The following is a 27,628-nucleotide window of genomic DNA, read 5'->3' as shown; positions in this document are numbered from 1 at the left end:
TTTTTTTTTTTTCAAGAAAATTCGAAAAAATCGTTTTCGCAAATACCTCGGAATCTCTGGGGAATATCAAAATTTTTGTCATTACCTTTTTTATAGCTCTCAATTAGTTCTAGAAAAAAGGTAATCACGAAATTTTCGGTATCTATTTTAAATCTCGAGATATTCTTCGATTCGTCGATTTGGTAGTGAATAAATGTTTAAATTTTGAAATCGATATTTTTCTGGCTATCGATAGGGTCGATAATGACCCCATCGATTATCTCATTTCACAATTTAACTTGATGAAAAGTCGTATCCACGAATATAATATTCCAGCCTCACTAAATCCCCGCGTATGGATTATCCCACTGCGTTTTCTCTATCAGTCTCGATCTACCTCGCGAGTAACACGATAATTGTGAAATATTAATAATAATGAGGTGAAAAAAAAAAATACCACAAGATACCGAGTAGGTAGTCTTGTATATCCCGAGGTGAGATCAACACTTTTCTATAACAGAATATCACGTCAAGCTACTTTATCAAAATTATTTATTCACTCGGCAATACCTAATACGTTAATTCGTCACCTGCTGTACCCAGTCACTTATTATCTCCCATTGCTAATACTCTCGCCTCTTCTTAAATATTCTCATTACTCATATCTCGTTCTAATCGCTTTTCCTCTCTCGATGGAATTATTTATGATATTTTATCATGAGTTATTACACCAGGACTTTTATCATTTTTACGCCAATTTCCCCACCTCTCGCTTTTTTCGTCATTCATTCCCTCGAATAATACAACGGTATAAAAATTTTAATTCCTCAATTAACGAGTCATTTCCAAAAATCCAATTATCAGAGAGTTATTTTTTTAACAAACATTTGGTGGAGAATAAATATAAAAATAATCTGCGTCCCGTGGTGGCGACGCCAGTGCAGCTGAAGATAAAGCAGTGATAGTGAGATCAATGAAGGCGATAGCCAAAGTTATTACCGGATAGAGTGAGGGAGATGGAAGGTGGAGGGTGGGAGGTGGGTTGGAAAGAAAAAAAAAGGGAGAAAGGTGGCGTTAAGCGAATGGGAGTCAGTGAAACAGAGATAGAGATGGTAAAACTCGGTGAAACAGTGGTTGTAGGAGCTCTTGTGTATACACGAATATATATTTATCTGTAGTCGAAGGGAGTGGTAAAAGGTAGTGGGAGAACTCGCTCGGACCAGAACCCCATGCGATAAGCAGAAACAGTTATCAAGAAATGGAAATGACTGATAAAGCCTCCGGCACTAGTATACGGGCACTAAGCCACGGCTGTTTTTAATAACACATTAAGATCGCTTCTTTTTTTTTCCATGGTTTTTTTTTTACTGTTAAATTTTTGGAATGCGCAGTTTTCGGAATTCAAGTATTTGAATAAATCGATTTCAACGGAATTTTGATTTTTTTCGGAATTTATTTCAGCCGAATTCAGCCGGTGAATGGTTGAGCGGTTGAAACGGCTCGGTTGTGCTGGTTTTTGCTGAATATCTCGGGATTCGGGGGGTATATCAAAATTTTTGACGAGAGCTTTTTTGTGGCGGTGATTGATAGCTGGAAAAAAGGTGGATATAAAAATTTCGATGGGCCTCTTGGATTTCGAGATATTCCTAAAAAACGGTGTGTAGGGGATGAGTTGAGCTCTGAGCTCTCGGAATTTCTCGAATTTTTCAGTTCAATTGCTCAGGCCTTCAATTAATTGATCCGGACTATTTAATTGTGATTCGCGGTGGGTACGAGAGGCGCGTGTAATGACCGTAAATTCATATGAAAGCTGAAGTCTGTTGCGGCCAGTGGACTAAAGTAATCAGATGTTATCACTCGTTGCGACGATTGGCTGGAGATGGCTTATCCAACGTAGACCGGATAAATGTACTACCCGTCCCGTTGTCTTTTACCCTCTGTACATCGGCATTTGAAGTACTGAAAATATTTCCGAGGATTTCAGAATCTCCATGCAATTTTTTATTATTTTTTTTTTTTTTCAAACCCCCTGAAGTTGAAGATGAAGTGATATCTCTCCCAGGGATGGAAAGAGAGTCTTATTCCTGGTGTCATTGACGCGGTAGTTTCGCATGATGAAATTCTAATCAGTGGAAAATATCTCGGGCTTATCGCAATTCACTGATTTTTCCGTGACATTGGAAACGATAAGATTATGCTAACAGATGGAAATGCCCTATTCTCAGACTCTCGTGGTAGCCTCTCTTGCACACGTGTTAAATGTATGTAGAGAAGTGATGCTGTATCGGGTCCTGCTATCTTGTGACATTGAAGAGTCCGGTACCACACGTATATATTCAGTGAGTACTTGGGTACATAGAGTAGTATGGCGCAACCTGCCGGCACCCACAGAGATACGTCCCCAACAACTTTGCTACGTTTAGTTATGACGTCTCAGATAACTTGACTTTAGTTGGTCACCATCTTTATCGGTGCAGTTGACGAGCATGTACTTATCCAGAATTAAAAGGCCGCATGTACCGTTTTTTAAAAGTGATTTAAAAAAAAAAAACGTTCAATCCATTTCGATTTTTAATGAATAAATCAATGCGTGATGATGATGAATATAATTGAAATATATATCGCGTTTATAAATTTTTAGAATGCAAATGAAAGAGAATTGAGTATCACGAGATGACAATCTTGACGAGAGATAACGAATAAAGGGATTAGTATTCATTCCTCCTGTTGGCTAATCAAAAAATTAATCTCATATCTGTTAGAACGCATATAACAATCGAGATAAATATTTCTCTTTTGCAAAGAGAATAACTTAGTCGTGTACATGCATGTATGTGGCTGTCTGGGTGCTCGTTTGGCGACAGACATGAATTATTCATGGACAACGTTTCCTCATACAGCTCGAACGCTCTTCTGAGAACGTGGCAGGACACAGGAAAGTGCATGATAACCATCTCCTTTCCTTCTCTATCTCTTTTTTTGAGCCTCCACTGAGTCACATTGGTATTTGTACCTATATAATACCCAACAAGGGTGTCATTCCTCACCGATTATCACTAAATATCATTTCATTTCAATTATTTATTCAATATTTTACCCTTATCTATCTCCAATTCGTTAACAGCGCATTCCAAATTTTAGAAGTGATTGAATTATCAAAATTTTTGAGATTCGGAAAAAAAAATCGCGATACCGACAGGCCGCGAGGCCGCGAGGTCGCGAGGTTGTGAGGCCGCGAAGGCGCGATTTGAATTTTCTCAGTCACTTTTGGAATTCGCGAACTCAAGTTGTGGAATTTTAATTGAGTATTTCTCATCGTAGATTCTGATGATTTGGTTATGTGGACTATTATAGTTGTGAAGGAAGGATGAAAAAGAATGGATATCGGTTTTAGGTCTGTGCGCATGTGGCCAGGGTATCGCATGGCTGGATCTTATCGTTGTCGACAATCTGACATCCTATTTCACTATCTCTCCGGGCATCTACACTATATTCCCTTCTACTCTCCCACCGACATCGTATTTGCGTATTTCACCCAGAGGTTTTTTTTTTTCACTCGGTTTTTGTTAATAATTCAGGAGATGTCGTAAGCTCGGACCAATCGAATTTCACATTCTTCGTAATTATCCCTTTATCTCGAGAATTATCCATCCCCGGTGAAATCGTTGAAGGACTTTTTTATAGTTTATTGAATTTCCATGAAATCACATCTTTTCGCGTTTTCTCCTAAAATCAATAGTTCTTATCGAATACTATAACTCAATTTTCAGGAATTACTGATTCAACGAAACCCACAATTTTCTGAAAATCAAATTGTCGTTCAATTGAATTATTTCAAAAACAATATTTTTTATTTATGAAAAATCAATTTGGATTGTAATTTTTATTTAAGCGGAGTAATTGGCAATCGGAATGGGCATTACCGTGAAAAAATTCTTTTATTTTTCGTGATGAATATAAATCGAACGTCTGGACGCTTGGCGATACAAATCGAATAGAAGTGTGTTATATAGTTTGTGGGGGGACAAAGGGGTGGAAGGGGGAGTTGGGGGAGTTGGGGGAGTTGGGGGAGTTGAGGGAGGAGGTGGTGGTTTGTTGGGTGGGTGGTCTCCCCTCGTGGAAGGGGAAATTTAGGGGGGTGGAGGGGAGCCTTGAGAGTTGCGGCGCCACTGGACGAAGATAAGGGACAGCGTTATCGGAGCTGCGCGGCTGTTCTTATCAGCGATCGTTCCTCCACTCCTCTCTCCATCCCTCCACCTATACCTCACCTCCTTCCACCCTGGCGTTCCACCGCGCATATATACCCACCCCCAGGCGATCTTATCGTCTAACTAGCTCCAGCTACTGATTCTATCTTGGTATGCCTGGGCTCTAGAGTGAGGAGGCAATACTCGAGAAACGCTTGGCACATTCGAGTCAAAATTAAAGATACATTGTGTCAATGATATTTATTATTTTAATAATTTCGGGGAATTATTTTATTCCAATGAACAAATTATTCGTCAAATTATTTCAACTCTCTGTGATATAAATTATTTATTAAATTTATCCTAACGAAAATCTCAGTAAAAATTGAATGACATTGTCATTATTTTTTTTAATTATCGTATTTTTAAGCCGGAGTAAATTTTAGTGATTATTGTATATGTTAAAAAAAATGATTGTGATTATTTATAATCATAGTAATTTTTCATGTAAATAATCTGACGAATTAATTTTTGAAAATGTGGATAAGGGGATTAATCAATGACTCCCCCCTAATTATCAGTGAATTAGAAATAAATAAACAACAGTTGAGACGCGAGATCACTGAAAGGAATGTCAATTGCTTGGGCTGTTTAACATGACGCGTTATACTCACTCGTCGATCAAGTACACGTACTTGAAGCTTATGAACATCTCTGTACGATCTCGTTTGCCTCATCGTGCTGGCACATACGCCATTGGTCTATCGCTCAGATATGTTAATTTCTACGGCGCCTGTATTACTTACAGCATCCTCAGTTACTCCCACTACTCGTACATTATTCTGTACCGAGTACAGACACCATTGAAATTAGATCGTGGCGTCGTCACTGACGCAATATACTTTTTCAACATTTTTCTCCCTTTTTCATTCACTCAAACACCCACACTCACCGATACTAATCACTTCAGTATTCACTTTGACTCTATTTTCTGGAGCGAATCGATCTCAAATTATTCAATTACAAAAAACAAATTAATCAATTATTTTTTTATCGATTATTCAACATTTTCTCCATTAAATTATCATAATAATCATAAAAATAATGAATTATTAAATAATTCTTATTTTTATTATTTCTGCGGAGAGTGGGGAGTGAGGGGTGACATAAATCTCAATCAAATAATCAATTAATAAATTTTTTTCTAATAATTTTGATTTGAGTCCTTCATAAATGTTTGAAAATTAAAAAATAACCGTTTCATTTGAGTGAATAAAAAAGGAGAAAGGGGCGTGGGAGTGAGTTGGGAGGGGGTGGTTGGGTGGAGAAAAATCCGGCTCTGGAGGTGCGCTATCTGCGTAGATAGGATGAGAAAAACACTCATTTTTATACCGTCAAAATGTGTTATCTCACCCGTGCGGCTCGCCTCCACCCCCTCCCACCCCATCCCCCCCTCCACCGCGTTTCTCTCTTTCTCTTCCTCCAACCCCTCATACACTCTTCACTCGTGAGTCTCACCCCTCAGGGCCAGAATTAACTCGCTACCCAGATATATCCAGCGTTTACCCCCCACATAGACACTCACCAGGATTTTCTCACTGCCCCCTGACTCCTCCATATTTCCCAACCCCCGGACATCGTCTGCTAGTCGTCTACGGGGTCATCCTCCATTTATTTCCCCTTCCCAAAATCATTCCGCGAAAAATGAAGAGCATTTATCATTATGCCAGTAAATATACAATAACACTAGATTTTTATTAATTATTTTAATTATTTTATCTTCAATTTTTAATTAATTATTTTTGATTTTGTTTTCTAATTTGGGGTGATTAGGACGTGGGGGTTGATTCATCCGACGGTTAAAAGACATTCTTAATAACAAGACACTTATCGTACTTTCGGACTTTGAGGGGTTTTTTTTTCTGGGTTGAATTAATCCAGGGGGTTGAACTAAACGGTCCTCCCTCTTCATCCTGTCCAATTTGTCACCGTTGGAGTTGGAAAGTATTTAAAAAGTTGACTCGAGAGTGAGCCCCCGGGCCAATGCCTCCTAATCTTCTTTCTTATTTTACTCCGGCGACTGATGTCACCCTTCTTCTTTTTATTCACCCTCTGGACCCTGACTGTCACTTATTTTTAAGCACCATGTCACGAGAGATGAGGAAAAAAACGGAAATTTATGAGTTATTATGGTTTTGTGCATCGGGGAGGTTATCTTTTGATTATCGGCGAGTGGTCCAGTGAAAAATGATGTTCTCAATAGTTTTTCAAGCAATAAATTATTCAGGGTGTACAAAATTGCTCTTGGGGTTGACAAACCTAAAATATCTCCTTCTTTTCAAAAAAATTTTCCACGAAAATTCACTGGAATCAGCTCTTCACATTTTAAATCACCAGTCTTCTTAAAAATCGATTTATCTACAAAACTATCGACTCCACTGAAAAATTATATAGAACCTTTTTTCTCGGAAATTTAATTATCAATAAAAAATTCCCGTAATGTTTTCACGTGAAATCTCTAGTTTTCCGGATAAATCAGTAATTAAAAAACATGTCGATTCGATTTTACCGATTTTTCGTTGCGGTTGATTTTTTTGGGGATGAAATCGGTTTTTTTATATTTTGACATTGAATTAACCAGAACAAATGTCTCTTCGGCATCCTTCCGCAATCGGCCATGTTCTTTTAAAGTATCAAAGTGTCTATACGTATAAAATCTCGAGTCTCGATTTCCATGGCGTCGTGATCGAGAGACCCGGGAGGGATCGATTTATCTCGGTTCCTCATCCACTCCTTGAAGAAATGTAAAATAAGAGGAACGAAAGATTTGCACGTGATAGCCAACCTCGCAGATAGGTTCTCCTCTCTCCTTTTTTTTTTTTTATCCAACAATACCCAATCCTAAAACCAAGGGGAGTTTATGCCAGTACAAGTGATCTCTCACCGAGTTCTCCGGATAGTGAATATAAGATAAATATTATGTATAAAATTTATACCGTTTGAAGGAGTTGAATTATGATTTACAGTTATCGATTTCACGATTCGTCGATACATTTTGGAATTTTTTTTTTCGATACCCACGGCATTGGGCACGATTTGGAATGAATGGAAAGGTGGTTCCGGGGAATTGGTAGAGTGAAAGTGGTCTAGTTCGGGATTTCAGTTGAAATTTCATGATGAAATTGGTAGATTGAGGCTTCAGAGAATCAGAGAATCTGATTTCAGCCCCTCATTGTTTCGTTACCAATTTTATATCGATACGTCAGTCCCTCCATTCCGAGACTTTTAACAAAAATTGGCTTGAAATTCCCTAGATTTCAAATTTTAATTAATTCCAAATTATTATAATTACTTATATAGTGTTAGAACACTAATGACTAATTACAAACGCGATATAAAATTTATTAACGAAGAATAAAACGAATAAAACGAATAAAACTTGTAATAAGTTGTGATGATACGTCGCGAGTAGAGAAAAGACGCATCACCTCATGTTTGATGAGTGATTTAAAGTATCAGTGGAGCGTGTTTCACAAGGGAGAAGACAGGTATGAGAGAAGTGGTATGAACTCGAACAGAAAGAGAAGTAAATGGGTAGAGAGGGAGGTATTTAAACCGGTGGTAAAGACAAAAGGAGAGTACCACTCACTGGCATCATTCCACCCAACCACCCACTGTTAGCGTTACCAATCGCCAATCCACCGACACTTATTCACCCAACCAAGCACCAACCGTTGGTTGAACAAGAACATGGCATATCTACATCCCCCACAAACCCACCTACCATTCACCCCCATTCACCCCCTTTACTCTTTCCACCCTTTTAAACTACCAGTAACTCTCTATTCAGCTTCGGCTCTCTCATTCCCATCAATCCCCCTCCCGATTATTATTACCGATACATCCACTTTGCGCCTTTTCATTTCGTCTCGTTGATACTTTGCCACGTATGTGTGCGGTTATGGATGTTCTCAGAGTGAGATTAGACCATTTTACTTCAATGGGGACTGCCACTTTTGTTCGTTCAAATACAATTATGAGATGGAGCACGTATCCCAGGGGGTGACCATTTTCTTTTGAACTATTGTCTTCCGTGAGGATGATCAAAGGAGGAGGTTATTATTTTTAGGAATCTAACTGTGGGGAATAAATTCGAGAGCGATGGCAGTAGTTTCGGAAATCGGTAGCGAATGGCAAAGTGATTTTTTCGAAATATCTCGGGATTGATGAGAAATATTAATATTTTCATAATTACCTTTTTTGTAGCACTCGTCTTTCTACGCAAAAAATGTATCATCAAAAATTTCAGTATCTCCCTTCAATTCCGAGATATCTCCTGAAAACGGACGGTGAAAAAAATGCAATTTTCCTGAATAATTGATAACCCTTTGAAATTCGCGAAAAAATTGTTGCACAAGTCTCAACTTATTTACCCCGTTGACACGATGAGAGTTCACCCCCCGAATCACCAAAATGAACAGTTAAGGGTGAGATGACACGAGTGAGGGTTGACGCTGGCTCTAATTTCCGATAGAACGCGTGACTCGAATCCGAGAACTGACCCCAGGGCAACGTGAGAACAAACCCATCCGACGACAGCCTCGGAAAATCGGTTGAGCCCGAGTGAAGAGGGTTAGGGGATGTTCAGTCTCTTCCACGAGGATGATTTAACGATTTATCACTACCCTTTTTCATGCCAATCGACATTACCCGTTATATACCATCCAGATTGCACTTACACCCGAGTTGATGAAGCCATTCCTCGTAATTCCCCTCCCCCTTTTTACTCACCCCCCCTTCCACCGCGAAATCGATCCGCATACCCGGGAAAAACCCCGAAAAATTAACCCATTCCCCGATGAAACCGTTAGAACCCAAGAAATAATATAAAAAAAAAAATGAAAAATGAGGGTAGAAAAAATGGTGGATGCCTAGAATTTTGACAGATCTTCATAAAGGCACACACAACTGCACTGGGGCGATAAGGGAATCGCGAACGGGCATCTCGCCGCCCTCTGGAGCCAACGTCAACCCTCTGTACCCAACTCCCCCCCCTGTTCATCCTCTTTTTCCCTCTTTCACCCCCTTGGAACTCTCGGAGGCACTCAGTCAGTAGCGGCGCTATCATTTTTCCACACGAGTGGGCGGCAGCACTGCGGTTCCCTCACTTTAACCCCCTGCCAGTACCCCAAACTACCCCCTAACCACCCCCTGGGTTACCCTCACACATTCGGTGATTCACAAGATGACACTTGAGGCATATCGCTAATCATAAACCCCAAATTTTCGAATAGCCAAGTTTGGATCGTGAGATTATGCACTTGTATCTAAAAGTCGATGGATTTATCCAGTCTCCCCTATCGTTTAACGCAAATTCATTGATTCTAGGGGGTGAGGGTGGGGGGAAGAGTCGAAGTTTGAGTCTCGTTATCGCATTGGCGTAGGATGTCTGAGTGAAAATGCAGACGTCGTGGAAAGACGTTATCGCGGGGAAAACTTGTCACAAACTCACCGTGTCTTCGAGGCGATGGTACTTTGATGCCGTCTTTCCGTGTCAATTTGTTGTCATTCGGGGGTGGCTGGGAGAATTCCGAGGGTCATGGAATTTTTTCGCTTCAGGGTAATCAATTTTTTTCACTCGAATCTCAAAAATCCGCGGGCAATCCCTCGATTTTTCTCGATTTTCCAAAAAAAATTCTTGAGATAATCCTCACGATAATTTTCCCAGAATTTTCGAGTTCGCTATTAATTAATGTTTATTTTCAATTTGTCTATTTGATTTTCCCCAATTCTTTTGACATTGATAACGAAAATTCGTCGGTGTGAAAATTAATGAATATTTTGTGTAATATTTTGAGTGCTATCGCTCCAGTATATCATTCCACGGTTTATCTGCGTGCATAGTGCGTCATACACTTGTGAGATGAGAAATATCTCGGTAGATTAGACCGGAGAAAATGAGAGGACCGATAGAATTGGATATCTGAGGACAAACGTCACGGATCGGCTGAAATATGAGGGATACCTTCCCCTTTACCTTGCACACGATGCATTAGCGCTAATCTCCACTCTTTAGTCCTTTTCTTTATCTCCATCCTGCGTCCACTCGTTTTTTTTTTACCCCTCCACCCCGAAAAGATAGACGAGATAGTGAAAGAGAATAAGGAGACGGCAATCAAAAAAGAGGGAAAAAGAGAGATTAAGGAAAAAAGAAAAAAGAAAATAGAGAGATAGGAGAAATACCTGCTGAACATTGTCTAGACTCTAGACTCTAGACCTCTCAGATATGTTCCATCTTCCAGTTACATCTTTAATTCCTCTTTTCATCTTTTGATTTTTTGAGTTTGTTCCCTTTCTTCTGATCCAATCAGACAAATCCGTTAGCCTGTGACCACAAAGTCTCATCCCTCCACTAGTTTTGACACTCTGAATCTCATTAGACATGTCAGTTTTCATCCAACAATATTTCAAATTGTGGATCACCTGTCTCAGTGAAATTATGTTAAGTCCATCAGAGTTGATGGGAAAAATCATCTCGAGTGATTTTCCATGGATCAAAATTCAAAACTTTAAATTACCCCACATCAGGAATAAATCCATCCTCAACGATTGAATTAAACTCTAAATTTGACACGAGTCAATCTACCACTCCCTGAATTTTATTCAACTACCCGTCCAAGTGACGAATGGAGATAGACGGCGGGTACGAGCCAACTGGACTGAATGAAAAAAAAAAAAGGCAAACAAAAAATCATCGTTATTTTTATGGATGCCATTTTTTTTATTTCATTTTATTATTATTATTTTTTTTATCAAATCCCGGCACTCATTCTCACTCCCTCGACGTGCGGGATATGAGGAGCGAAATAAAATCACTGGACCTAACGACCTGCATTTTAAAGTATCGAATATTCGTTTTGACGTGATATCTTGTTTCGATCTCGACATTTTTTCAAAGACGACAGCTCTGTCTCTTCGATTCTCCAGCCTCTGGCTAACGACCAATCGATCTCACTTCGATATAAAACACGTTTATTTGGAGTGAAGATGTTCCGATCGATTCGATAAGATTTTTCGAAACTCGATATCAATTTAAATTATCGAAATTCAGGGAAGACTTGATTAATCCTCGGTACCCGAAATTATAAAAAATGATTAAAAGAAAAATTAATCCCCACCATTGACCCATTTTCGACGAATATCTCAGGATCTAACGGAGATAGCAAAATTTTCATTACATCATTTTTTGTGGAGAATTTGAAATTCTACAACAAATGTAATAACGAAAATTGCGATATCTCCTTTAGATCGGGTGATATCGTTGAAAAACTCGACATCTCGATTTACCACTTGATTACGGAATTCCAATGCCAACAAATCGTCTCTCGTCTGGATAATTTAATTAATCGCTGGACAAATGAATTGAATAAAACTCGTAATCCACTCAAGATACTTGAAAGGGCCACGTGACACTCGACCCCTAGATTTAAAAAGAAAAAGCCCTGAAGACATGAAAAAAGTATTAGCGAGGGCGCTGTGAGGTCCCGATATGCTTGTCAATGGACTTCCCGTCTTGAGGATGAGCCTCTTGACACCGGATATCCCACTGCGGGCAATGGCACGTGCATCTTAGAATACCTCCGTTCAATCATCCACCTGGAAGCCCTTGGCTTACGTAATTCTGGTGGTTCCGATGGGTCTAGACTCCAACTAGGAATTCACGAGGGAAACCTATCGACCATCCGCTTTGCTAATGGCTTAATGGCGAATTCATGTTCTGGTCCCCGACGCCATGTATTTATGTACTCTTCTTTCCCAAACCGATAATCCAACTAATCTACACCTGATTTCCCCATCGACAGCCATTAATATTTATTGATTATCTTGACGTGTTTTTTTACTCATCCAAAAGTAAACAACGGTCTAAAGGATATTAAACAATTGTTTAATATCCCTTAAAACATTGCTTAATTGATAATTAAGCGACGAAATAATTAAAATAATGACTTCCACTTTGTCACAGAAATTAATTTAAAAAAATCGGCGATCGATCGGGAAAAAAAGGGTCTTGTGACTATAAAACGTCGATGTGTGCGGGAAAATAGAAAAGAGAACCAGTCCCATCAGGCCCAATAGTTATTTATCTTATCAAAGCGATGAGGCAAAAAAACGCGAATTTAAAAAAAAAGCCCTAAACCAGGGAGAGGGGAAAAAATGAATTCTCGATTGCTGAGTCGATTCAACACGAGAGTTTTTGAGGAGGAGATGAGGGAGATGAGGGAGATGAGGGAGATGAGGGAGATGAATCCACAGTGGATCCCATTTATCGAGAATGCCAAGGTCAGATCGACGATAAGGAGCTCCGCGAGTTTTCGGACTTTGAGTGCGTCAGACTATGCGTACATATAGTTTTGCCCCTTGGGGTCTTAATAAATCCATTCAAGACACGATCGAGTGGTGATTTTTAGGTATTGGGGTCGATGTACTCTCTGTGCAGGGAGAGACTGGCATTTATAGATGCAGTGACTGTCGATTTATCGCTGTTGAAATTATTTTATAACACCTTTCTATTTTTTTCAATTCAATCCCTCGTCCCCATACACGAGGATATTACAGATCAATTATTATTGGAAATAATTCATTTGAATTTCTAAAAAATTCATGAATTCTTGGAGAGTCAGAATTTTTTTTTACAGAATTCTTTTAAAATTTATAATTATCGAGAGTCAAATAGAAAAATACAGATGAAGATTAAAATTCTCAAAAATTCGGTTTAAAAAATAAATCTACCACCTAGATAATGCATCACCGATTAAAATACATCGGGTGGAGTGCCTGCAGGTGTGTGCAGGGAATATTATTTTCTTTTTTTAATCCTTTAAATTCCCATGTTCGTAATTATGATTACGTCAGGGAGAAAGAGGAGGCGAGCCGATTAGGATGTACCAGCGAGAGCTAGTTTGCCTCGTCAAAACGTGGAGAACAAATGGTGGGTCACTGAGGGTTGAACACTGGTCACGACTACCAGTGGGTGGGGATAGGGGGTGAAAAGGGGTGAGAGTATTTCCGAGATTACGCAAATGAGAAACGACCCCCTGTGACATCGAGGGAATCTCCGGGTTTTCGTGTCCATTCCGTCTCACTTTTTTGTGCAGAAAGTGCAAGTCTATTTTTCAGGGTGTGGGGGAGAGGTGGAGAAGAGGTGGAGAAGAGGTGGGGGGATGGAGGGGGAAGGCAAATAGGTTCTTGTCGATTTGGTCAGGACCGGAGAAGATGAAACCTGGGGAACAAAGCCTACTCCATTTCTCTGTTGGAATCAACTCGACTTTGACAAATCACCGAGAGATCGTGATATCTTTGAATTTCCTGTCCATCCCCATGAGCCCTCCCCTTCAGTCCGGTGATAGGAGATTTTTCCCGAGGCTCTCGTTGATAAGAATATATATTTTTGTTTTTTCCTCGTTTTTGGAATGGAATTAGGACAACCAGTGGAATTCTCATTAAAAAAATCGTTGGAAGATCTGATTTTAGTCGTGAATTCGGAATTCTCGTGAATATCCCGCATTGTTCTCGTCGAAAAGACGAGATTTTTCGCAAGTTTTCTGGGAGTTAACAGAGAAGTCACTGTTGCATTTCCCTTTTACCCCTTTCTCTCTGTGGTTTGATCTCAAGTATATACGGTGAATGTGCAATACAGAGGAGAGAGTCTCGTCGCCACGAGGATCTCGACGTTGAAGATAACGCGGGCGCCAGGGAGAGCATCTCTTTTCAGACTCACCAAGAGGCCAGCGGTCACCGACTCCATCAAGTCGCCTCAATTAAAGAGGGAAAAAAAATTTCTGGGGAAAAAAAATCCACTCCGATCTATTCCACTCATTTTTTTTATTTAAAAAATCGCGCGTTTTTCTGAAAAAACAAAACGAATTATATTCTAACAATATTATTGCGAGTACCTTATGTTGATCTAATCCTGCCTTTAATTAAATAATTTAATAGTTAATTAAATTCAATTGATTTTTTTTTATTGGAATTCTCTCGCTGGAAATTACCGAAAATGAAATAATTCGAAAATTTTTTTTTACGCTAAAAAAAATTCACGAAAATTTCTCGCCATTCACCGACAATTGCACTTATCCTAGTTTAAATTACCCAACAGCCTTCGGTAATTTCACCGTATTACCCCAAACATCGGTATTTTTCCATCGAAAATGCGCGGAAATAACTTTGAATTTTCAATTCCAAGAACAACAATGGTAAATTTTCAAATGGCGACAACAAAAAAATATTTCAGTGGAAATAAAAAAGCAGGCACTTAGCACGATGACTCCTCGAAGATATATATTTTTGTTTGTTATCCATAATAGTGAATGGTATGTACACATGTACATGGAGTTTGGGTTGCGCGTGGGCTCCCGAAGCTCGGCGAAGTGTTGGCCACGAATAGGTGGCCGACGTTCTCTCGCGGGTTTTCTGGTGATATCGCCGTTGCCGATCTGGAACGAGGCCGATAACACCCGTCCCGGACCCAAGAAAACCAAGGAGCCCTCTCTCTACACCGATAACACTTTCCACCCCCTCTTTTACCCCTCGTCCACCAACGATACAAACCCCTGGGGCTACCCTCACCCTCAAATTTTCTATTTATTTTTATTTCAACTCAGTCAAACTGAAATATCACTCGTTTTATTAGCAACAATTTTACACGTTCGGTCATTTCTCCGATGGATTGCGTAACGTTAAAAAATATGTTTCAATTCACGTGCGAATCGTTATATTTTCATTACGTCAAGTATTTATTTATATTTTTGGAGGAGATACCACTCGGAATTAATTCGTGTACAATCTATTTATTCTGAATATCTCTATTCTTATCCGTAGATAAAAAAAAACGTTGAGAATCCGAAAATTGCGAAAAAAATTCCGCTTTTTGTCACGCAGAAAAATGGAATTTTATAATTTCGATATTTTTCAGTCTGTTTAACTTTTCGGGGAGATAAACCAAAAAAATAATAATAATTTCCTCGTGTACAATCAACTAATTCCGAATCTGCGAGCGATTGAAAATTAAAACGGGCGTATATTCTTATCCCGCGATAACTCCCAAGATTTGAATGGGTAATTTGTAAAATTGAGGATTAATTTCGATTTTGTGCCGATGAAAATCGAGTATTCAAATGAAAAAAAAAATAAAAAAAACGACTCGTCTGAAATAGCAGTGCCGATAACAGTGAATAATCGTTCACATGAATATACGTATTATAATCATAATCGTTATCTGTCTCTTGGCCTTATCAGAGTACTGGCTATCGTCGGAGTTGCACGCGTGTGTCTCTGAGGCATATACACATCCAGTGGCTGCAATTCTCACATACATTTTTATTTTTTAAAAATATACGACAGTGTGGCTCTCCCTCAGGTACAAATAACCCACCAAGGTCAGAGTTACCAGGGCCATGGTTGTCAGCTCAAAAGTGGGGAATGAATGCCAGTTGGGTGGGGATAAAAAAAAAATGTTTACCGTGACAAAGTGCAAGGGAGATAGTGAGGCATAAGACTGTTAAAAGGAGAGTGATAACGTTTTCAGGTAGTTCTCGGTGTACGTAGTTTCTGTTTCACTGCAAGTCAGACAGTTTTCGGTGCTCGTGGGAGGCGAAAGGATCTCATTACAATCTACTCTTTAAAAAATTACATTCTTCACTTTAAAAACAAAATGGAATTCCATTTTTTTATAACTTCCACTCGTCATTGATGGATCCATTTATTTCCTGAGGATTTTTCACTCCAAAATTCCATTTCTCACATTTTTTAGATCAACAAAAAAAAAACTAATGATTATTTTTTTTTCGGAATTAAATTATACCTCAATGAAATATCAATTACATTTTTTTATAAAAAGCACAAGTTTTTGGTCTCTTCCTGGGGATTTGGGAAATATTTTTTTTTTTAGGGAGTAGATTTGAAGTGATGTGGATTGTCTGAATTTTTTGAGAATAGAGATGAGGAAGTCTTGGGGATTATCGAATTTAAAAAAGAGACAACTGTTTTGATGGAAGTGGGTATTATATAGGGGCGTCAGTCAAGCCCACACGTAACATCTCGGTGCGATTATTCATGCACATTGCGCCCTCGTGACAATAGACAAGAGAGTGGGCCACCCGTGGGCCAGTCGTGATCAAGATCCCAGTGAGTCCAGTGTGTATATTATATTATAATAATACCAAGTGTGTGAAAGGGCAAGACTCATCGGTGTACCCTACACTGTTAGAAAAAATTTCAATTTCAAATCGACTTATTAATTTTCAACAGACTGTCACTAAACGGGATTTTTGAGTTTTTTTAATATTTTAAAATTCGATACGATAATTCTGTGTGGAATTATCAAAATAATACAATTGAAAATATAAAGAACGTGAAATAAGAAAACGTAATAAATTATCATATTTGATTTATAATTTTGAACGGTCAGCCCCAAGTCCCATTCGTAGTGCCAATGTCAGATTTTTAAATTGAAGAATGAATTTACGAGAAGTTTTCTATTCCATTTTTCCACGGAATTTGGAATTTTTAATGTCAAAATTTCCGGAAATTTCAGTGGAATTATGACGCGATAAAAATTCACCCCGGAAAATAGGGATGAGATTTTTTAACAGTGTATTGGTCATCGAATCTAGAATGACGGAAATTCATCATTGGTGATTGTTATTTTAGAGGGTTTTAACAATGAGTGTTTTGCTGTGGAGACAGAGGCGTCTGATTCTCAAGAGTCTTACAAGTGAGTTATTCGTTTCAGATTTAATTCGCGAGTAATTAACAAAACCGGTGGTTAAAAAATATATTAATATTTATCGTGTTGGGCTTGTCGGATCTAATCTCGATGTAAATCACTATTTTTTTTTTCATTCAGATCTATAATTACAAATCTCCCGCTCAATCTAATCACTCGCGAGCATCTGATTGACGAGATTAAGCCGATCATTATCGGTAAGATTAAAATTACTGATGAGTCGCTCTCGGGGTTGCCACGTTTGTTTATCATATACAATCTATAACTGAATAATCCTCTGATGATTGCTCAGTGGCGAAGGGGAGATGGAGAATATTTTTATCGAAAAGTTTTTCCGTATCTCAGGTCAATCTCGGGTTCAGGAATAACCCAACTTATTTATCTTTGATCTGACTTTAATACAATATATCTCACGGTCGATTTTATTTAAGAAAAAAATCTCGTCAATTGATGTCTCATGAAAAAAATTTCTCATCATGTCGAATTGATTTGCTCGCAATATTTCGGAAATTTACGAATGAAAAATTAATTTTTTTATCTCAACTGAACTGCTCGATCAGATAAAAAAATAAATAAAATAAATCGGCAATCGCGTTCTCGATCTCCACAACTCGAGCATTTTTATTTCGTTCATTTATTTCTCTTTAAGTGAAGAATGAAATGAGGGAAGTGGGAGGGAGGGACATAAGGGTGGTGAACACCCAGAGGGCTTCCACGAAAAGTAACAACGAAATAAAAGATAAGGATGGGGGAGGGTTAACCAACAAGCAAATTAACACGTGGGAGGGTCCTGATCGGCCAGTGAGATTAAAGTGCAACGAGGGGCTTCCCCATCCTCCACCCCATCGCCAATACCCCCATCCTCTCGATCCCCACGTTAAAAAAATTAAATCGAACGATTAATCGATCGGGCGTATCGATTATCCCAAAAATCCCAACGGGTTATTCGTTGTCAAATACTCGTAAATTACTTTAAATCATTTCAAAAGTTTTTCCTCATTTCAAATTATTTCAAATTATTTCAAATTATTCCAAATTATTTAAAATTATCTCAGGACTGATCCAATGGAATTTCAAAATTTCCGATTTCTCCATCAATGAATAATCCCTCAAAAAATCCAATTCCATTATTGGTATCGACTATTTTTCACTCGTTACTTCCCACGTCCAACAATTACAAACTCCTCATTTACTTATCAATCCCGATAACACCCCCCGCCTCAATCCCGGGAAATTCCGTTTTCCGTCGTCGCAACGAGTTTCCAAGCCCCGATAAAAATAAACCTATTACTTATGGCAATCCAGATAAATAAAAATTAACAATACCAGTTGTATCAGTTGTCCGTACATTCTGTCAAGTTTCTGAATATAAAAATGCTCGGTGAGAGCGATAACCACAGAGATAGAACCGCAGCCAAACATTTGTCTGGTGGGAGGTAGAGTGGGATAAAGGGGGTTAAGTGGTGAGGGGGAGGAGGGGGAAGGAGAGGGGTGGAGGAGTAGGATGGGGGAAAGGGGGTTGAAGGAATAAAAAAAAATATACGATAAGATTCTCTATCTCCTGAGAACCTCCGAGCGTTTTATATGACACGAAAGTCAGAGTAAACCTATTCAATGGGCATTTTTTTATTTAACGTACACAAATGTGGAGCAGTATGAACATTCATGCATACGGGGCCTCGGGTTTTTTCTCGGAATGGAGATAGCTATTTTTAATGAAGCCCTATGTACCCTCAGCCATAGGTAACTGCGACTGGCCGAGGCCCTGATACCAACCCAGAATCACTATCTTCATCTGGGTGGACAGATTTTTTTTTTTATATCCCCAATTTCTCGGTTCTGTTGGACGTCACGTGGGAATGTGAATTATGAATATTCGAAATATTCGGGTGGGTTGATTAATTGCGGGGATTAATTGATTTCTGATTATTGGTTGCAATTTATTGAAGTATGATCAATGAAGATTTTATTTGGATCAATTTTTTGGGAATTTCAGAGACATTTTGTTTCTCGTATTAGACGAAATTATTCTAATGATGAAATAATACGTATTATTATTACAATACAATTTAATTAATCTTGAATAATATTATAGATATTGTATAAAATATTATTCAAGATTAATTAAATTGCAATTAGAATTTTTCACTGGTTTTTCGTAATTAAAAATTTAAATCACTCGAGATTGGAAAGAGGTATTTCGTGGAATTTTTGGAGTATGTGGCGGAAGTACTGATGATGACGTTCTGCGAGATGATTTTCTCAGTGGTGTTGTTTAAATTTTTTATCCACACGGTATGCCAATGCCTTCCGGCTCTAAATGAAGTATGCCGTGTACTCTCGAGTGCAGAGGGGATCGGATATCCTATCCTCGGATCTAGAACCAACAGCAATTAGCTCTGGGGTCAAGGTTCGAGTGAATCAGTGGGCGTTTCGGGTTTGATGACGAGACGAGTCAACAGATCCCGGGGAAAATCAGTCCAAACAAAAAATAAACCATCACATTTCTCCAGTATAAAAAATACCACAGTCCCCCTCGCCACCCGCCCCACCCCCTCCTCTCCTGAAGAAGAAGTAATTTACTCAATTGAAAGAAATTTTAATTAAAGATATTTTTAATAAATAAAAGATCGTTGAGGCGATTTTTAAGGGGATTAGTTTTCCAAATATTTTTCACCGTCAGTTTTCAGGCGAAATCTCGAAATTGAAGGGACATAGCGATTTTTTAATGGATACTTTTTTTGTGGAGAAAGATGAGAGCTACAAAAAAGGTATCTATAAAAATATCGGTATCGTCGTTGAATATCGAGATATGGGCTGAAAACTGGTCTCGAAAAAAAATGCAATTATCCAAGTGTACAACTTTGCAATAAAATTTCGCAAAAAAATGTTCAGTCGATTTTCCCGGGTGATCTCTATCGATATTTCCGATTTTCTAAATAACTAGTTGTTATAAAAATAGAAATAATAGAATACATGCAAAATAAAAATCGATTTCGCAATTTCCATCGACGATTGATCCAGAAAAATTGATGGTATTTGTCGAGGGGATAGTGGAATAAAGTGAAAATGTTGTCGATTAACACGTTGTTTGTATAGGCCAATGTATAATAACAGGTTGCATAGGTACCCATTTGTATCTCGAGGAGGGCATCTCGGGTTCGCTTATATACCGCTGTGGTTTCGTACACGTGGGGTTGAGATCAGGGTGAGCCCGACGATAGCGAGCGAGATGGAGGGTTATGTGGCCGAGGAAAGGAGAATCCTTATTTTATTTTATTTTTTTCACTTTGTTTCTCCACTCGATTCGCTTATGTGTGTGCGAAAGTTAAAAATTTCCGGCTATCTCCATTGGATCACCAGGGTCCCTCTTTCTCCCTCTTTCTCCCTCTTTCTCCCTTTTTCTCCCTTTTTCTCCCTTTTTCTCCCTCAGCACCTGGCATCGTGATCTACCTCAGGGTCCCCATCCCCTCCCCTCTCTCACCCTGCAATAATGAAAACAATATTGCAACAATTATTTCAATTTGTTCAATTTGTTTTAAAAAAATATTTCAAGTCGTACTCTTCTCGTGGAAATTCGTGATTTTCAGTTCAAAAATTTTGCAGAGAATTATTCAATATTCTTTTAAATAATTCATCAGCTGATAAATTTTTTCATTTTTTTAGGAACTCTAGACGAAAATTAAATTGAATTTTCTCCGATTTATATCAACAATAATTAATTCCTAAACATTATTGCATCTCCATTCAAACCCGTGGACTAAAATTGTCAACTAATTTATTATCAATATCCGAAATTAATCAATTAATTCCCAACGATTAATAATCTCCAAAAAAAATCATGAGACCAAATCCCAATCCATTAGACTCCAAAATTCTGTAACGCCGATTAATTAAAAAAAAAAATTTGATTAAAAAAATAATTGAAACATTAATCCGTCAAATTAACGGGGAAATAAGAATCTCGAAGAGGCGGATGAGGACAGCAGCCTCAACACATACCTGTTGTGTATACACAGACGCGGTTAGGTGGGGACAGGATGATCCTGGCTGTCGATATCGTAAAAATCGCGGGGTGGGCGGAGGGGGTGAGGTGGAGTAAAGGGAGAATAAAAAAAATGGGGGGGAAAAAAAATGGAGAGGAGGGCCTCGTTGCCTCTCTTCTCTACTCTTCTCATAACTTACACGTTGTGTACTGATCGTCCTGGCAGTCTGTGGCCGCGAAACGACGCGAGGAGTCGCCTCATCCCGTTATCGATGATCGTCATCACTTATTCCACCGCAACTCGAGTGCGGGGGGTTTTAAAACCTCAACCCGCCACAAGATATTCCCGATTCACCTCAAAGCCTCAACCTCTTATTTTTTTAAATCTCCATCTTCCCCGAGACATCATTCAATTTTTTATTCAATCTCAGAACAACAAATCGTCATTTTCCCCGAATTTAATTTTCATCTGAATTAATCCGTCGGCTTGATTGCCCCCAGACTTCATGATTCGGTGTATCATGACTGATTGGTGAAATCCAATCAATTGCTTTAAATAAACTTCCAAAGTTCGAAGATCAATTAAATTCCGGTGATAATCTCAATGAGATGATTTCAGAAATATTTTTTCCAATGACCAAGGGCCATTCACCCATCGTTGAAATCATCGATTCCATTTGCATTTTCTCATGATTTCCCTAATTTCCAGATCATTTAATCCGATTTCGTATGATTTCGTGGAATGAATTTTCATTCCTTTTTTAAAAATTATTTAATCCACACGTGCAACCGCGATTTCACCAGTGAATAGCCCCTCGGGAAAAAGTTTCATTGAATTCTTTAATTTCAAACGTATTGACAACTGTTCGTTTATTTTATTTTTTTTTCACCCTCGGTGGAATAGTACTGTTATATTCACCGAGAATTTCATCGAGGGGGTGGCGGTGACTGGCGGTGGCGACCGCGTGCACTTCGCGATAAGCCACCCCCTGGTGCCACTGAGAGCTACCAACTTTCAGGGGGTTGTATCAAGCCTTCATTCATTCCACCTTATCCCTCCACCCTCTCAACCCCCTTCGCGCCCCCACCACCCCTTCATCTCGATCCACCGAATTTTTATTTGGTAATGATTTCACTCATCGAAACGTTCAATCAAAAAATCACCCCCATTGCGTATAAAAAAAAATTCCACCCCCTGAAAATTAATTTTTCCACTCACAATTTTATTTAATTAAATATCTCGACGACAGGGTTAACGATTCGACTGAAAATTGAGATATGAATATATTTTCGTTTCCCCCTCGATTCAGGATGGGAGTGAGAATATTTTTTTTTTTTCTTCGCACCTAGAGGAAGAAAAATAAGAGTGTTATCACACAACTGGGGTGTAACGACGCCTCGTTATTAATCGGTGTTGAAGGTACCAGAACAGATAGGGGAAATGGGTAAAACGTAGGTGGGGTGTTGTTACTTGGTTCGGTATGTACCTTTACCACTTTTGTAACACTAATACATGGGTGATTCTGGCGTTTATGTACGATTTGGTATCTCAGGGGGTATAACGTACCTATTTCCGTATCGGCCCTCTACGATACCCAATGAAATCGGCAGTACACCCTCTCACCCTCTTACTCTTATTCTGTATTACCTCTTTTCCGATGCACCCTCTGTGTGAGGACACCAGGATACCGATGATTTATTTTATTTATCTCCCTTGCTTACTCCGCAGAAATCAAAATTCCGATCGGATTTGGAATCACCGATACCGATTACCCCAAAAAATCAATTATCATTCCGGGAAAAAAATTACTCAAATTTTCAATTAATTCATTTCTCGACTCAATTGAGTCAGAAAATTTTTCGAATTATCACTGAATTTTTTGGGGAAATCGTCTATTTTTCACTTTGTATCTTCGATTTTCCAAGAAATCGGATGTTATGGCATTTGTCCAGTACTCAATTGCAATTATTTCTCGAATGTCTCGTGAATTTTCGATAAGCCGACACTATACGGTGATGCAGAACGAATTCCCGATCTTTCGCATTAGCAGAGAGTGAGTGTCGGTTTTTAAGTGGCGATAAGTCTCATTCGCCTTTCCTCTGGATTTTTGGTGGTGGGTAAGAGCGACCTAACTAACGACTCGATGAAAAGCTCGTTTTACCAAGCACCGGTGTCTACCTCAGCTGATAATGTTAGTGATATTAGACCATTCGACTTTTCCTCCGTTTTTTCAACCGACGTAAATTGTCCAACTCACATGATCGCTAAAAAATTACCGATTGTCTCGTGGTATTTCCAACAAATTCCCATGTACATACAAAATAAATCATTGGATTACATAATAATTGATAAAAAATCAAAGAATATTTGAGTACCATGAAAAAAAAATGGACGAAAAGCTCATTAAATCGTGAATCAATAGCTGATACATTATCACCGGTTCTGAAAGGCTAGGGTGGGTGGTGTGGGGTAGCTCATCTCCGTCGGACGAGGGATGGGGTGAGTGTGAGAAGTGGAAACGGATCGAGATGAGAGAGTCTGGTATACTTGCTGGGACAACTCAGTCCACTTTGCTACTGGAGGATGGGACTGGGGAGGTGGGCCTCACCATCCCCTCGCCGATTTGCACAAGTATATTGAATTTATTGAGATGAGCCTAGGGATAGCGGCACCAGGAGGATATTAGCTGCCTACCAGCCATTCCGACGTTATATCCATAACCACTGGCTTCTCTCTTACTCCTTTTATCAGCCATTCCCTTATTCACCCGGCATTTATTAAGATCTCATTGTTGATTTATTCCAATCGGTTATTACAACCGATCCCTGCGTTTTTCATTTTTTTACCGTGGATTGAGGCAATCCGCAGGATTAAATAACACAAAAAAATATTAATAACTCAATACTGTCTAATTCCCCAGATTATCATTAATGAATTATTTATTAAAAATTGTTAGAGCGATAAATTTGATTATTGATAACCAGAATATTGAATTGTATTTATTAATCAATTTTAATTGCGTAAAAATTCAATAAAATAATGGAATATCTTTTTATTTCTGTTTCAGGTAAGTGACCATGATGATTATTTATTTAACAACCACCAAGTAAGTCCCCAAGCCGTGAGAATCCTCTGAAATGACAGACATATGCCAGAGGTGAAAGCGGCTCTAACCGAGAAATATTCCCGGTGCACCTCTTGAGCCGTTATCAGCCAAAAGCCAGCCCCTCGCAATTAACCCCCTCTTCGTCCCTTCGAAAATTACACATTAACCCTCTCCATAAAAAAAAAATGTTAATTAAGCATTTATTCTCGTGGTGGAGACAAAAGACTAACGGCTTCATATCAAGGGCATCACGAGATGCTCCAGCTACGTTACAAGCAATATAATAAGTATCAAGTAAGTTGGGGTGGTTGGGGGGTGGTTGGGGGGTTGTTATCGAGTAGCCTGCGCGTGCAGTTGTACCCCGTGGGCATCCCCACTGTACCCCTTCATCCCTCTCGTCGCCCCCTTCAACGATTCGAGTACACTGGGGCGGTATTTAGATATTCTAATGGGCGCCTGATAACGAGACGCTTGCTGCTGTGATAAAGACGGGGCTGGGGGTGGCTGGGTGGTTTGGGGGAGGTGGGGCTGAAGGAGTTGGAAGTCTCACCTCTGGCAGGGGCTGTATTACCGACATATAGATGTATATAATGCGTCGACGATGCTGCGCTACGCTGATAACGGGCTATGGCTCTCACTTGTTTACGTGCATATTTATGGTACACCGTGGACACCTTCGGGCGAGGTATTATTTATCAATTAGGGGGTCCCCAGGGTTTTTATTCGGAATTCATGCTGATGAAGAAATTCTCGGGATGGGAAATGCACCGAATATCTCGATACTGAGAACTTTATTTTTTAACGGGGGATTCACACACTTATATTATAGATTTTTCGAAGAATTTATTTATTTATTATTATTATCGTTTATTCCGTCTCTCAAGTGAATGCATCTTCCCCGGAAAGAATTTTACTATCAAAATTTTTCAACAGTTCCATCAATTTTTGTTTTTTCTTTTTTTTTTTCAAATAATTTTAAATCAAAAAATCATCAAACAATTTTTCAGTTGCAATTGATAAATTGTTTGTTATTATTAATAGTCGTTTGTCAATGATTTATAAAATATCGTCGGATTAGCGAGTGAAGAAATGATTGCGCCTTAGAATTTTGAAATTGACTAATCACGTCTTTACCCGAATGAATAAATTTATTCTTTCATCGAGCGAACGGAATATCGATAGAGGGGCGGGAGTGAGGATGCGATACTATCACTTGCCATATTAGAGGAAGTTATAAATGGCTTGGAATCTAAAATTGATCTTTTGTGTCTGGCTGCGGAGAGCCAGCATTTTCCCTACGTGCCTCTTCCTCTCGCGATTCATTCCCCCTAAAAACCGCACATATAAGTTTTATATTATAGGTATCGAGAGCGATATACATTTGGTGACTGCTATCAATCCATTCTGCCTCTGTCTTCGTTTCTCTCGATTTTATGAAGGATGGGTATTAGAATGGCAGTCATATAGACATGCCGGGGGTATATACCGAGGATGAGATGAACCTCCGCGAGATATATCGATTGTGACGCGTCTGCGAATTTGAGATAAGCTCTATCCGTATACCCACCCTCTTACCCCTCTTACTCCTCTTACCCTTCACCACCCCTTTTTCACCTCTCGTCCACCCTCCCCCCTCACTCCCCCTCACTCACCCTCACTCCCCCTGGATGTCGGAGGGATTGACGGTCGAGAAATCGATGTGACCAGACCAAAAACCGACAGATTACCATCGAAACGGTCAAGACAATACACCGGGGAAATTTTTTTTTGAAAAATTTATTTCTCAAACTAAAAAATTGTGAGAGTATAAATATTTGATAGGTGGGTTGAATTCTGGGGGGAGGAAAGCGAGATTTTTTTTTAATCACTCATTTTTATTTGGATTCATTGCGAGGATGAGATTAGAATAATTTCTGAGGGTCAATTGATTGAAAATCATTTTCTTTTTTCACCCCAACCTATATCAATCGATTGAATAATAGAATGGAATGGAACTCGAAGGTGCGAGAAAATCAGAATGAAAAAAATGAGAAATTTCCACCCCTTGCCGGGGTGTGATCTACACTCTCCCCTATAGATCATAAAAATGCGTATCTTTTAAAAAAATATGAACCACCGACGGATGATCCAACGAAATGTCACTGACCAATCACTCCAATCATCCCAATAAATATCCCCCACCAGAATCCGGCGATAAATGCCGGGATGAAGAAGGAAACAACCCGAGGAAAATTGATTGGCCCCAGGTGAGGCAGCCTGGGACATCCTTGTTTGCTGTAGAAGACGTGCCTCATGCCCACATGTGCGGTATATTTTCCCCCGGCGTGCGAGAGGAGCATTCGTCGTTGGATGGGAACAAATTGCGTACAAGCGAAACTCCGTGGATACGATCCCAACAGCAAAAAAAGGATAAATAAAAAAAAAATCCTCTGGGCTTTCTCAGATGAGTTGGAAAAGGAGCCGAAGGTGCCCAAGACCCTGGATTTCACCAGCCAGAGTGAGACCCCATCCACCAGCTCAGTATAAACGAGAAGCGCGAGAGAGGTAAAAAAGAGTAAATAAATAAATAAAAGACAGAGGAGGTGGATAAAACCCTCTGGTGTATCAGAAGTGATCTCGCTGCGTATTTCCAAACAATGCGGAGACCGAGCGAGAATCGCATCGCCTTTGGGGATCGGTGAGGCCGAGGATCGCCTCTCGGTACTCGTCGGGGAGAGAAAAAAAAAAGTATATAAAAAAGAAAAAAATAAATACTCGGTATAAGAAATAAAAGGAAAATTCAATGGGAGGATGGAATGAGAGTAAGAGGAGTGCGATGAATCGAAGGGAAGGTGAGAAGGTAAACGATTGGTGGATACTTGGTACCATTGAAGCCAATCGCGTTGTCGGGGCAGGACTTTACCATTACAACTCCACTCGATTATTTATTCATCTCCCTACACCTTCCCCTTTACCCCCAACTACCCCATCTCCTATTTATTAGATTACCTCCCCCTATTTTTTTAATCACCTTTTCTGTTATCAATCAATCGGTTCAATCGGTTCAATCGGTTCAATCAATTCAATCAATTCAATCGGTCCAATCGCTCCAATGAGCAAAGATATTCCCACAAAACTTGAATTCTAAAAAAAAAAAATGGAGAACAAAGAGGAAGAAATCATTTGAGTTATTCTGTGGATCGGAACATCTGATTTCACTGAATTTTTTCCCCAGTGGCTTTTACCCAAATTCAGAGATGAAATAAGACCAAGAGAATACTGAAATAACCGAGCGAAACAGAAGGAGAACTTGAAAAATAAATAAAAGCATATGAATGCGAATGCGGAGAATCAAAGTGGCGTACAGTGTACGGGTTTCTCCCATAAATCTTGTCGGCTGCTACTGGGTTACACCCCTCGTGTTTCTCTTGAGCATTTGGTTCTGCCTTCATCGTTTAATGACACACCGCATGATCGTCCTTGCTGGATGGGGAAGGGGGGCAGAGGGGGCAGAGGGAGGGCAAAAGAATAAAAAGAAAAAAGAATATCAGAGGTGCGATGAAGCTGGAATGAGAGCATTATAGGTGATAAAAAATCAATCGATGAT

General features: G+C 39.2%; 1 protein-coding gene across 5 annotated transcripts in view; it reads left to right on the top strand.

The window, feature by feature from the left end:
- The window catches only part of ush (Zinc finger protein ush), an 81,106-nt gene that overhangs the window by 35,715 nt on the left and 17,763 nt on the right, over window positions 1-27,628 (top strand). The window contains exons 1-2 of one of the 5 annotated variants that reach the window (XM_011300851.1): window positions 15,780-16,349; window positions 16,875-16,938. The exons of 3 other annotated variants lie outside the window; for them this stretch is intronic. In XM_011300851.1, coding sequence (XP_011299153.1) covers window positions 16,887-16,938 — 52 coding nt within the window. In that variant the 5' untranslated portion in view covers window positions 15,780-16,349; window positions 16,875-16,886. Of the gene's footprint in view, window positions 1-15,779; window positions 16,359-16,874; window positions 16,939-27,628 lie in introns of those variants that run through there. One more of the 5 variants, XM_011300849.1, reaches the window with a different exon arrangement.

This window comes from Fopius arisanus, unplaced genomic scaffold (genome assembly GCF_000806365.1).
Source record: "Fopius arisanus strain USDA-PBARC FA_bdor unplaced genomic scaffold, ASM80636v1 scaffold00019, whole genome shotgun sequence".
Taxonomy (NCBI): Eukaryota; Metazoa; Arthropoda; class Insecta; order Hymenoptera; family Braconidae; genus Fopius; species Fopius arisanus.
The sequence above is the reverse complement of the archived record's forward strand: the minus strand, read 5'-3'. Positions and strand labels throughout refer to the sequence as shown.